The sequence below is a fragment of the Benincasa hispida genome, chromosome 7, assembly GCF_027475165.1.
Source record: "Benincasa hispida cultivar pf3 chromosome 7, pf3_genome.v1.1, whole genome shotgun sequence".
NCBI classification, from domain to species: domain Eukaryota; kingdom Viridiplantae; phylum Streptophyta; class Magnoliopsida; order Cucurbitales; family Cucurbitaceae; genus Benincasa; species Benincasa hispida.
Genome location: NC_143484.1, coordinates 56,231,077 through 56,242,599, shown reverse-complemented (window position 1 = coordinate 56,242,599; position 11,523 = coordinate 56,231,077). Strand labels below are relative to the sequence as shown.

The following is an 11,523-nucleotide window of genomic DNA, read 5'->3' as shown; positions in this document are numbered from 1 at the left end:
TAAGTGAAACCTTGTTATTCTCCCGGATACCAAGAATTGGATGTGTGATCTCCAAGACTTGGAAGAGGAGGAAGAAGAAGTAACTGAGAAAAGAAGAGAGATTTTGAGAGAAATAGTAGAAGACTAGGACTCAGAATTCCCAATTCAACTATGTCACAAACATGGGCCATGAAGACCTATTTATAGAGAAGAGGGATGACCCCTTCTCCTAGTATTTCCTATTCCTACTCTTGTTCTAATTTAATTAAATAACTTTTATTTAGTTAATTAGTCCAATAATTAAATAACCAATATATATTAAATTCAATTTAATATTTATAATTGATAAATAAATAAATTTATCTCTACTTCTCAAAAATTAATTAATATATTAATTAACCATTAATTAATCAATTAAATGACTATATTAAATCATATTTAATATAGAATTAATCAACATATAATTATTACATATTTATATGTATACATCTCTTTGATATTTGAATATTATTCAAATATTTTTTTTTCTCTTAGTTATAGATCACATCTATAATTAACCATTTTATATTATTCTCATTAATATGGATTGATTTGAACAATTCAAACCATTCCTCTTATATATCCTTTAATGATCTAACAAATGGACCTACATATTAAAAGCTTCAATGATATAAGATTAATTAATTAAACTCTTTAATTAAATTAATCAATTTTCATTAACTATCGATCACTCCACTGACTGATAGTCGTACTCTTCGCACTGTAGATTTATTTTTGTGTATACCAATCAAGAGTGAGTCGACCCTTCATAAATTGTTCATAACTATAGTTGGGTCAAAATACCGTTTTACCCTTGTAGTTACATCTAACTTCTTAAATACCACTGATCCCTCTCATGAACAAACATTTTATAATCAAACTATAAACTAACACCCCTTGGGCCAGTGAGAGGTTAATGTTCAAGACCCAAAATTAGCTATTAAGGGAGCAATTTATCTGTTTCCTCTAATGTCGGGAAAGAAGTGACTTCCATCTTATGTAGTTGTGTTCCTAGCTCCCTACTCGGACAATTACCCAAAATGGTAAGCTTGTTGAGTTGGCTAACAAGGTCACTCTCACTCATACAAATCAAAGGATTACCCTCATAGATAGGAGTTCACAACTCACTCATGATTAAGGTCAAGTCATCTATGTTCATCCTGAAATGTAAGTCTCTTCTAGCAACGTTGTTATATAGAGAGACTATTCATTTCGCGATATGGTCTTATATAAACTCTTTATATAGAATACCTTCGCTTGCATGTCTCCACATAAATGATCAGGATCAGATCATTTGTAGCACTTTACAATAATTGTAAAATCTACAAAACAAGCCATATTCGTAGTGTACCAGGATAAGGTACCCAGTCTTATCCATCTACTATAGACCATTTAGATTATTACTTAAAAATGATCCACTTGTATGTCTTTACAGACATATTTAAGTTTTATAAAATAACCTTGGATCTTAGTTTATTGGATTGATTTAATGCAGTCTAGACATTAATAAAACACCTCTTATTTTATTAGATATATAATTTGTCTTTACAAATTACAAGATACACTCGATTGAGGACATTAACTCCAACATAATGTTGTAAAATTTACCTTTAAACTATATTATGACATTTTTTATCCTCTAATACACTTTAAAAAATCAGAAGGAAAATATTTTTGTACATCTTGTATTAAAAAACATGGGATTTCATCTTTAAATCACTTGACAAAGGGAGTAGTCTATATATCTATACCCCACAAGATGGTGCTTTTTTGGGTTAATCTTTTTTTTGGGACCAATACCCATTCAATTTTTATGGGCTTTAATATCATATTATATAAACATGGGAAATTTTATAGTACCATGGGAGTACCATACTTCATGTTAGAGTTTTGTTATTGACTGTAAATCTATTTAAGGTTGATGGTTTTTGGTTTCTTGATTGTTCTTATGTTGTTACAACAATTGTCGCACAAGATGTCTTGCAAGATGTCAATCCTGCAGTTTTTTTTTTTCTTGACTAGAAAATTTTACATTTTTTTTGGATTATTTCATTTTACACGTTCTGCAGAATTCGTTAGATGATGTTTCCTTTTTCCTAAGCACACTACCCCTCAAAGATATGTGGTTTATCACCAAACTGAGTTACTAATGTCTATGTGTTCTTTCTTGATTTACTGTTTATTATTCTTTTGTTGTCTAAGTAACTACTAGAACATCTTGTTTAACATCTATGATATGTGTTATAAGTCATCTCATTTTTTCGCTTCACTTGTTCACACTATAGATTTGTCTTCATATTTACTAGTGATCCCCACATTAATATCAGTGGACACCACTCGATTTCTAGAAACATATTAAAGTGACACTCAATAAATGGAGAGAGTATGGAAAAATTTTCACACTCTCGTAATGTTGAAATTTTTTCCAATAAAACATGAGATTCTATCTCAAAACCAACTGACTACTATTTAAGTAACCAAGCTTAAAGATCAATCAAGATTTATTTGTATAATACATCATGTTGATGCGAAAAAATATATCTACGGGAGTTGAGATTCGTCCAAGTATCTGCAATATAGAATCAAATGAACATCGATATGACTTATAATGTCCCTCTTAAATTCTTGGAACCGTCGAGTTAATTTGGTGGGTTATTACACCATTATTACTGCAATAGACGCACGACTCAAATTCTCAACGTCTTCTTTATGGCCTATTTGTTATGAATGTGGACGACTTCAATCTCAATTACTCAACTGAGCTCTCCTAGGTCCTCTAGGCTCTATGGGTCATACAATCTCTATTAGGCTCTCCCTTTGGGTCCTACTAAGTTCGTCTAGGCTTAGATTCTTTTGAGCTCTCTTAGGCTTCTCATGTCTAAGCTTTTTGAGATTCTCCAAGGCTCATCACGCCTAGACACCTCTAAGCTCCCCTAAGTTGTTATCATAAAACCCACTAAACTCTCCTAGGCTGGCTCTAGGCTTAGTTTTCTCATGCCTAAGCTTCCTTAGACTCTTCTAATCTCTTCTCATGGATTCTACTGAGCTCTATTAGACTGCTCTAAGCTTAGACTTCACATGTCCAAACTTCTTTGGATTCTCATAGGCTCATCACGCTTAGGCTCCTCTAACTTCTTTTAAGTTGTTCTCATGGGTCCCAATGAGTTCTCTTTGACTGCTCTAGACTTAGATTCTCATGCCTAAGCTTCCTTAGATTCTTCTAGGCTCCTCTAAGATCACCTCATGGGTCCTCTCGGACTCCTTCCTAGGCTCTCTCAAGTTCCACTAAGCTCACCTCATGGGTCCTACCAAGTTATCTCTAAACTTTTTTAAGTTCTCCCACGGTTCTCTTGAGGTCTTTCTTAGGCTTCTATGGACTCCACTCTCCCTATGGATTTTTTTGAGTTCTCCTAGGTTCTCTATAGCTCCAAGCTTAGCCTTCCTAGACTCCTTATGCCTAGGCTTTCCTCACCTATTCTCATGGCCCATCTCCTCAACTCTCCTAGGCTCCTCTAAAGCCTTCCTTCCAAGTTCAAGCTCCTCATGCCTAGATTTCTCTAGAGCATTTCTCCTAGACAGGCTAAATTTACCCAATAACACATCACATTTTTTTTTTATGTTGACAAACGTGAACTTCAAGGGATAATAGTTAATTTTCTTTATCGATAAATGGATGAGTGTAGCAAAAATTGGTCATTGGGCATTGGAACATGACTTGGTTTAATTAAGCATATGTTTTAAGTTAAAGGTTTGATTAATTCCTCACTTCCACGTGCTGTTATAAAAAAAAAAGAAAAGAAAAGAAAAGGCGAGTATAAATTGAATGAGATAATTTCGACAAACATTTTAAGTTTAGGTCCTTAAAAATATGATAAAATGAAAAATACAGTATATAAAATGGCAAATTAATTTATTAAATAGCTTGGAGGCATGTTTATAGAGATTTAAGGTCGGTTTGGATTGACTAGAAATAAAATATTATTCGAAAAGTCATTTTCATTTAAACATTTTTTAAAAATAAAAGCGGCTTAAAATAAAAATGCCCATGTGTTTGGTTTCACTTTTTGAAAATGTGCTTTTATATATAATTTTGTTTGGTTTACTATATACTAAAAGTATTTTTATTAATGTCAATTTACTATAAAATATGACTAAAATATGACTATAAAATTATAATTTTAAAACACTTTCTTAAGCTGGTTTTATCTTAGCATTCGATTAATCTAATTGGTCACTAGAGTTAATCGTTAGGTGTTGATCATTGGAGATAATCGATGTAGTTAGTCGACGAGTTGGTCATTAGAGCTAGGTGTTGGAATTGGCCATTAGTGGAGTTGGTTGTGAGAGAGAGTGGTTGGAGTTAGTTGATCGATGGAGTTGTCGTTGGAGTTGGTCGTTGGTGGTGCTGTTCGCGAAGTTGGGCACTGGTTTTGGTGGTTGCCAGAGTAGGTTGTCGATGAAGGGTGGTGGTAGCTGGCGAAAAAAATGGTAAAAGTGAGATAGATGGCTGGTGAGAGTATTTTGATAATTTTATGTATTACATAAATTAGGGAGAGATTAACCATTAAACACTAAGGGTGTGTTTGGGCAAAGACTATCCTAAGACTATAATAACTACCTCTTGCTACAATAAATACTATTTTGTATTTCTCAATTAGCTGTAGTTAACACTATTTCAAAATCCTCATTTTCTACCCTTTTTCCTACTTTACATTCATTATTTTTTTATTATTTACTAGAGTTTACTATTTAATTTTTACTATTTCATTTGCAAACTAAAATAATTTACATATCAAACACATACTACTATAACAGAAACTAAAACAATCTACACTCCAAACACAAATTATCATAACCGAAACTAAAATAATCTACACTCCAAACACAAACTATTATAACCCAAGTATAATAACTTAAGACTATAATAACCAACTTCTTGTCCCAAACGTCCTCTAAGGTGTTTGGCCTCCCAACCTGAAGTTCGTGGAGTGGGTTATAATAGCCCACTTCATGTTTATGACTCCAAATATAAGTATGGTGTTTACAACTATTTATAACATACAATTATCTTCCGTATAACTATTTGAAATATCTATTTGTTATCGTGTTTAATTATTTGTTATAATATTTACTATTTTCTACTCATCATCTCTTCCAATTTTTGCTACCATGTTTACTATTTACTACATAAATTAAAATAGTATGTATCATAAATACAAACTATTATCATCTATTGACTATTATAAACACATACTATAATAACCATCACAATGCCTCAAATGCCCTTTGAAAATATTTCAAATGTTTATCTCAAACGAACTTATTTTATAAATTCATTTTTCTAGCCATTGTTTTGAGTAGTTGTTAAATACTTCAATTTTTATAAAACAGATTTTTACCAAATGAACTCTAGAGAGCGTTTGGGGCAACGAGTTGGTTATTATAGTCATAGATTATTATAATTGGGTTATAATAATTTGTGTTTGAAAAATAGATTATTTTAATTTGGGTGTGTGAAGTATAAACTATTTTAGTCTCAAAAGAAAATAATAAACACGATAGCAATAAATAAAAAATGATGAATGTAAAATAATAAAAACGATCCTTTCCCGACGGAAAAGAAGAATTATATAAGTAAGCAATAAATGGAAGCAGCAGTCACAGTGGCGGGCGCTGAGGCAGGTGGAAGAGAGAAATAGTTGACGATGGAGAAGTTCTTCGACATTGTTGACGACAAGACCACTGTTTTTGTTTCACTACTTTTATTTTTATTTTTATTTTTTGTTTTAAAAAATATTATTAGTTGTTGGTTTGGTGATGGTAAAAAATAGTAAAATAAATAAATAAATAAATAAAGTAAAGGTGGCCGTGAACTGACTACGAGAAACCCCAAAGTGAAATCAATTTTGGGAAGACAAGTCAAGTCTGCGTTTTCTAGATATCCTCAGATTTGGTTTACAGTTTATATTGTCTCTCTTCCTCTTCCACTTAGATTTTCTTTTAACAATATTTTAAATTTGATTTTAATTTACTCATAAATTTCACTATTATAATTTACCATTGAAATTTGGATTTTATTATAATTTCATCTTTAAATTTCAAAACCATATTATATTATAATCGGTTAAATTACAACTATTTTTCACCAATATTAAAATTAAATTAAAATTTTCACTTTATAACTATTTTAAATTAATTAATAGACATTTATATTAATAACGAAAGTGAGTATTTAATTAAAAATCAAGATTAAGAGTGTAAATCGTGTAACCTATGAATTAAATCGAAACAAAACTTAAAATTTCAAGGGTAGAATTATAAAATTTTGAAACTTGACAACTAAATTAAAACTAGACTCAATATTTAAAGAGGAAAATTTTCAAAAATAGAAAAATAAAAGAAAATATTTACATAAATAGTAAAATTTAATTATAGTTGTAATAAACATTGTTATCGATATCTATCACAAATAGATATTGATAGAACAGTGATAGAAACTTATAGAAGTATATCATTAATAGATGTTGATAGAAATCTATTGGTGTTTATTATTGATAGAAATTCATACAAGTCTATTATTGATACTATCAGCAATAGAAACTAATACAAGTTTATTATTGATAGAGGTTGATAAAAGTCCATCGGTATCTATTAGTATTTTTTTTTTTCTAATTCTGTAAATAGGTTGACATTTTTTTATTTGTGAATTTTTTTACTTAAAAACTAAGACCTTAGTTTGTAACCATTTTCGTTTTTTTATTTTTAAAAATCAAGTTAATTTTCTCATATTTTATTACCATGGTCGGCATATTTCTTAAGTATAATTGAATTCTTAGCCGAATTGCAAAAATAAAAATTAATTTAAAAAAACAATTTTTTTTTTAATTTTCAAAATTTAGCTAATTTTTTAAAACATAAGTATAATGTAGATAACAAAACAAAAAATCTACCAATAGTGAAAGTATCAGATTTAATTTTCAAAAACTAAAAACCACATCAATACTAAATCGGACATAAATGTTAAATATTTTAAAACATAAATACCAAATGAAAATTTGACAAAAAAAAAAAAAAAAAAAAAAAAAAAAAACTAGGGATAAAGAAGTATTTTCTCAAAATTTTGAGTTTTGTTTTGGGGTAAACAATGAGAAGAGAAGAAAAAGTCCAACAATGAAGCAAAAAGTTGTTCTTGACAATATAAGATGCGTGGGTCCCATCCTAGATTTCATTGGGACTCCCCCATATCTCCAAATTCTCTCTCTTTTGTCCTCTTTACTCCTCTATTTTACCTTAATTGACTTCAAATTTTAATTTAATTTTTATACCCAAGAGTAAAAAGGAAAAACAAGAAAAACAAGCACGAGGGCAGCACGTGTATGACAGTCCGCACCACCGCCTCGGTTTCCCGAGCTTACCGCAGTAATTTAATTTCCCTTATTTTATTATTATTATTTTTACCGCCATTTTTAAATTACTTCAGATTCGATTAAATGTTGTCTCTGTTTAGGGAAGTGAGCGGTGATTTCTTCTCCATTGAGATTTGACGGCGTCGTGTCTGTTCTTGGTTGACCTCGGTCAACTCACTGTTTTTTCTTTGTTTTTCAAATCTTGATTCCAACGCGGGTGCACGTAGTCCAATATGTTGACCAAAAAAACCCTCCCCTTTCTCGCTGTCAAAATCTCGTAGACGATAAGGACGGCTTTAAACGAGATATCTTGTAGATTGCGTTTATTTGGAGATCTGACCCAAGTGGATTTGAGAATCTCATCCTCTGTATCTTAAACGTTTGTTTAAATCAAAAAGATAGTGAAACAAAATATTAAAAACACCCGATTTGGGATTTCTCTGTGACCGAGAGATTTGATTTCCGATTGAGACTTCTTAAGCTAACACACATTTCTCTGTTTCCCCCACCTTACACTTATATTACACCCTTCCTTAACCTTGTCCACACAAAATTCCCATTTCTCTCTTCAATTCCTCTGTTTCCTACCGCCATGGCCAGAAACCCCATCTTCTCCCGCCGCCGGAGGTCCGATCAGCTCGACGGTTTAGATCGTTTCCCCATCTCTGATTCCGAGGTTCATGTTCTCGCCGTTGATGACAGCCTCGTTGACCGTACAGTAATTGAACGTCTCCTCCGCCTAACTGCCTGTCGAGGTCTGTTCTTCCTTCCCCTGTTCAATATCGCTCCTTGTCTTGTCTGGAAATTTAATTTGGGTTTTTTTTGGGATTCACAGTTACTGCAGTGGACAGTGGAATTAGAGCTTTACAATATCTCGGCTTGCAAGATGAGACTAATACCCAAGTTGGTTTTGATGTAAGTACACGAAACTTTCACTCTCTGTTTTTTTTACCGGTTATCATTTCTGATTTTCCTCTGTTTCATGGTTTTGAAAAACAGAGTTTGAAGGTGGATATGATTATAACCGATTACTGTATGCCCGGAATGACAGGATACGAATTATTAAAGAAAATTAAGGTAAATTTTGATGATTTCGGTTTTTGTAAATTGAAGTTTAACTGAGAAATGGATTGAAATTGGGTGAAATTTGGGAATGATTAGGAATCATCAACTCTGAGAGAGATTCCGGTGGTGATTATGTCGTCGGAGAACGTGGTGGCGAGGATAGACAGGTGTTTGGAGGAAGGAGCAGAGGATTTCATAGTGAAGCCGGTGAAATTATCAGATGTGAAACGGCTTAGGGAATATATGGTGGGGGATGAAAAAATTGGAAGTGAAAGAAGTGGGATCAACAAAAGGAAGCTACGAGAGCCGTGTGATCAACCTTCATCATCACCGTCCATTCCATCACCGGCATCATCGGATTCTTCTCCATCATGTCCAAGTCCATCATCTTCATCACCGTCAGATTCGCCTCAATCCACACCATCATCGTCAGAGCCGTCTTCTCCGATGTCCACTCCTCAATCCGACGGCTCTAAATGACTTGCCAATGAATCAGGAATACCGTGCGAGAATAGCAGCCTATCATCTCCCCTCTTGTTATTATTTCTTTTTCTTAAAAAAATTAAATATCTTCCTTTTTTTTTTTTTTTTTTTTTAATCTTTTACTTGTCCCATTAGTTTTAACGGTTATTTGTTTGAAATCCCAGTTTTGTCCGCTAAATTTTAGCCTTTAGGTCAGGGACTTGGGAATCGCCGTTAATTACTAAAACGCAACGCATTAGGGTTGTCCAATCTTTTCGGGGGCAAGGCGTGATGTACAATTCATAGAAATCAACCATATTAATATTTACAAAAAAAAAAAAAAAAAAAAAAAAAATCCGAATATTTTGTTAAATTGGAATTAATTTTCGTGAAATTATGAATTTGGTCAATTGATACTGAGATTAGAAGGATATAATTGAGATGTGGGAGAGACAGGGCAAGATCTTGTCTCCCTAAACAAGAAATAAACAAGAAATAATACTGGGTTTGGTTAAAATAATGTTGTTTTACCCTTTATTTCTGCTCTCTCTTTTAAATTAATTTTCAATTTTATTGAAAATCATACGGAGGTTCACAACATTTAAAATATCGATGTCCAAGAAAATCTCGATTTCGATGGATAAAACAAAATTTCTAAAAAATAAATTTAAATTAGTAAATAAATATTTTATTATTTTCAAATAAGTAAACCTATCGATTATTCATATTATATTTATTTCAGTAGTTTTTTTTATGTTTCATGAATTTTTATACATTATAATAAAAATGTCGATTCATTCTTCATTCTTCATTCTTCATGTCAATATTAAATTCATGAAAATGTGGAACTATTGACATGTTGATGAAAATTTTGAGGGGGAGAGGTAATTGAAATCGGAGGATTCAAATTCTTGTGGTTTTTGATACACTAATTTGTTGGTTTTAATTAGATTATTATTGTTTCTTATAATATATTTATTTTGGGTTTTCGTTTTTGTTTTTTTTTTTTTTTAAAAAAAAATCGATTCATATGTATGAACAACTTTTGGTTTTTTTTCTGGAAAATTTTGAAAAATCCAACAAATAGATTTTTTGGACAAAATAAATAGAATATAAAATCTTGACTATTCTTCGAGTGTATTATTATAAGTTGAAACGAAAAATTAACACCAACCAATTTCCTATTTGGAAAATAAAAATATACATTGTATAGCTATCAATTTTGGATCAAAGACAATGCCCAACGTAATCCATTTTCCAAGTTGATTTTTTTTTTCCATCAGAAAAATGTCCAAAGACTCGACGTTGGATTCCTTTGAATGAAGTTAAATATTGAATAAGGTCGAATATCCATATCCTCATTTGTTGTACTAAAAAATGTTGAGCTATCGGTTCATTAATTATTTTGAAAAACACACAATGCAAATAAAGGAGCAAATCCAATCCATAATAATAGTAACAATAATAACAAAGAATAAAGAAAAAAAAATGAATACAAATAAATTGAGTTGATTCGGTCAGTTTGAAGTGTTGTTGGTTAATTCAGTGTTTCTAAAATATAGACCTTAGAAACAATCAATTTGATTTGGCTTCATTTTGTCTGAATTCAGTTGGCAAAATCTCTTAGTTGATTCGATCATCAGTTTGGGTTGATTTGGTAGGAACCATTTTCGAAAAATTGATCAAGTGTCATTTTTTCAGAAAATATCCATTTATATTCCTAAATTATAGGATTATATTAATTAATATCCTTAACTTATAATAATATCAATCTAGTCCCTGAATAACACTTCCGAGAATTAATGCATTTTCAAAGGTAATCGTAATGAATAGTCTAAATTGATTACCTTATAAAAATTTAGAAGTTTAATTGAATCAAATTATTAACTTCATATAATATTAGTGGAATGAAATCTAGAAGAAGGCGTAAATTGATACACCTAAGAAAATTCATAGTTTAAAATCTTCGAAGTATATTGATAGTTGCAATTACATATTCAAACTTTCAATTATAAAAATTGGATCTTCAAACTTCTACAAAAGCGTTAAAATTAGACATTTAAACTCATAATAGTTGTCAAAATTAGACCATCAAATGATAAGGTCAAATTTTAACCTTGTATAAGTTTGAGGGTTCCGATGTAATTGCAACTATCACCATATTTTACAGGTGATTTTTTTGTAATTTACTCTTTTTTTATAATATGTAGAATAGGGGACAATATCTTAGATTTCGAGGTTGATAGTAAGAGTTGATATCAATTGAGCTATGATCATATTTATTGAAATTGACAAGGATTGTTGTCTGATAAAGAGAATACTTGGAAGCAAAAATGAACTGGCATGGTTTGATTGTTTTTTTTTTTTTGTATAATGTTCTGCATTCACCCATTTTTATTTATGGGTATTGGAAGTTGTCTGTGGGAGCTACCCTCCCTACTTGCATTTGCATATGTGTTGTTTGTGAAAAAGCCTCTAACGAACCAAACCAAACCAAATCAAAACCACTCCCAATCCCACATCCACAACAACAACTACTAGAATTGGGACCCCTTTTCTTTTATTAACATTG

At 31.2% G+C, this 11,523-nt stretch overlaps 1 protein-coding gene across 2 annotated transcripts; it reads left to right on the top strand.

Annotated features, from left to right (window-relative positions):
* The first annotated feature begins 7,753 nt into the window (after positions 1 to 7,753).
* On the top strand, positions 7,754 to 9,324 carry LOC120081165 (two-component response regulator ORR3-like). Of its 2 annotated transcripts, XM_039035848.2 has the most exons (4): positions 7,754 to 8,179; positions 8,260 to 8,339; positions 8,424 to 8,501; positions 8,586 to 9,324. In XM_039035848.2, the coding sequence occupies exons 1-4, from the start codon at positions 8,017 to 8,019 to the stop codon at positions 8,967 to 8,969; spliced, it is 705 nt and encodes a 234-aa protein (XP_038891776.1). In that variant the 5' UTR covers positions 7,754 to 8,016; the 3' UTR covers positions 8,970 to 9,324. The 2 variants fall into 2 exon arrangements, with proteins under 2 accessions (XP_038891776.1, XP_038891775.1); XM_039035847.2 differs by having other exon boundaries at positions 7,786 to 8,179; positions 8,260 to 8,501.
* The last annotated feature ends 2,199 nt before the right edge of the window (positions 9,325 to 11,523 follow it).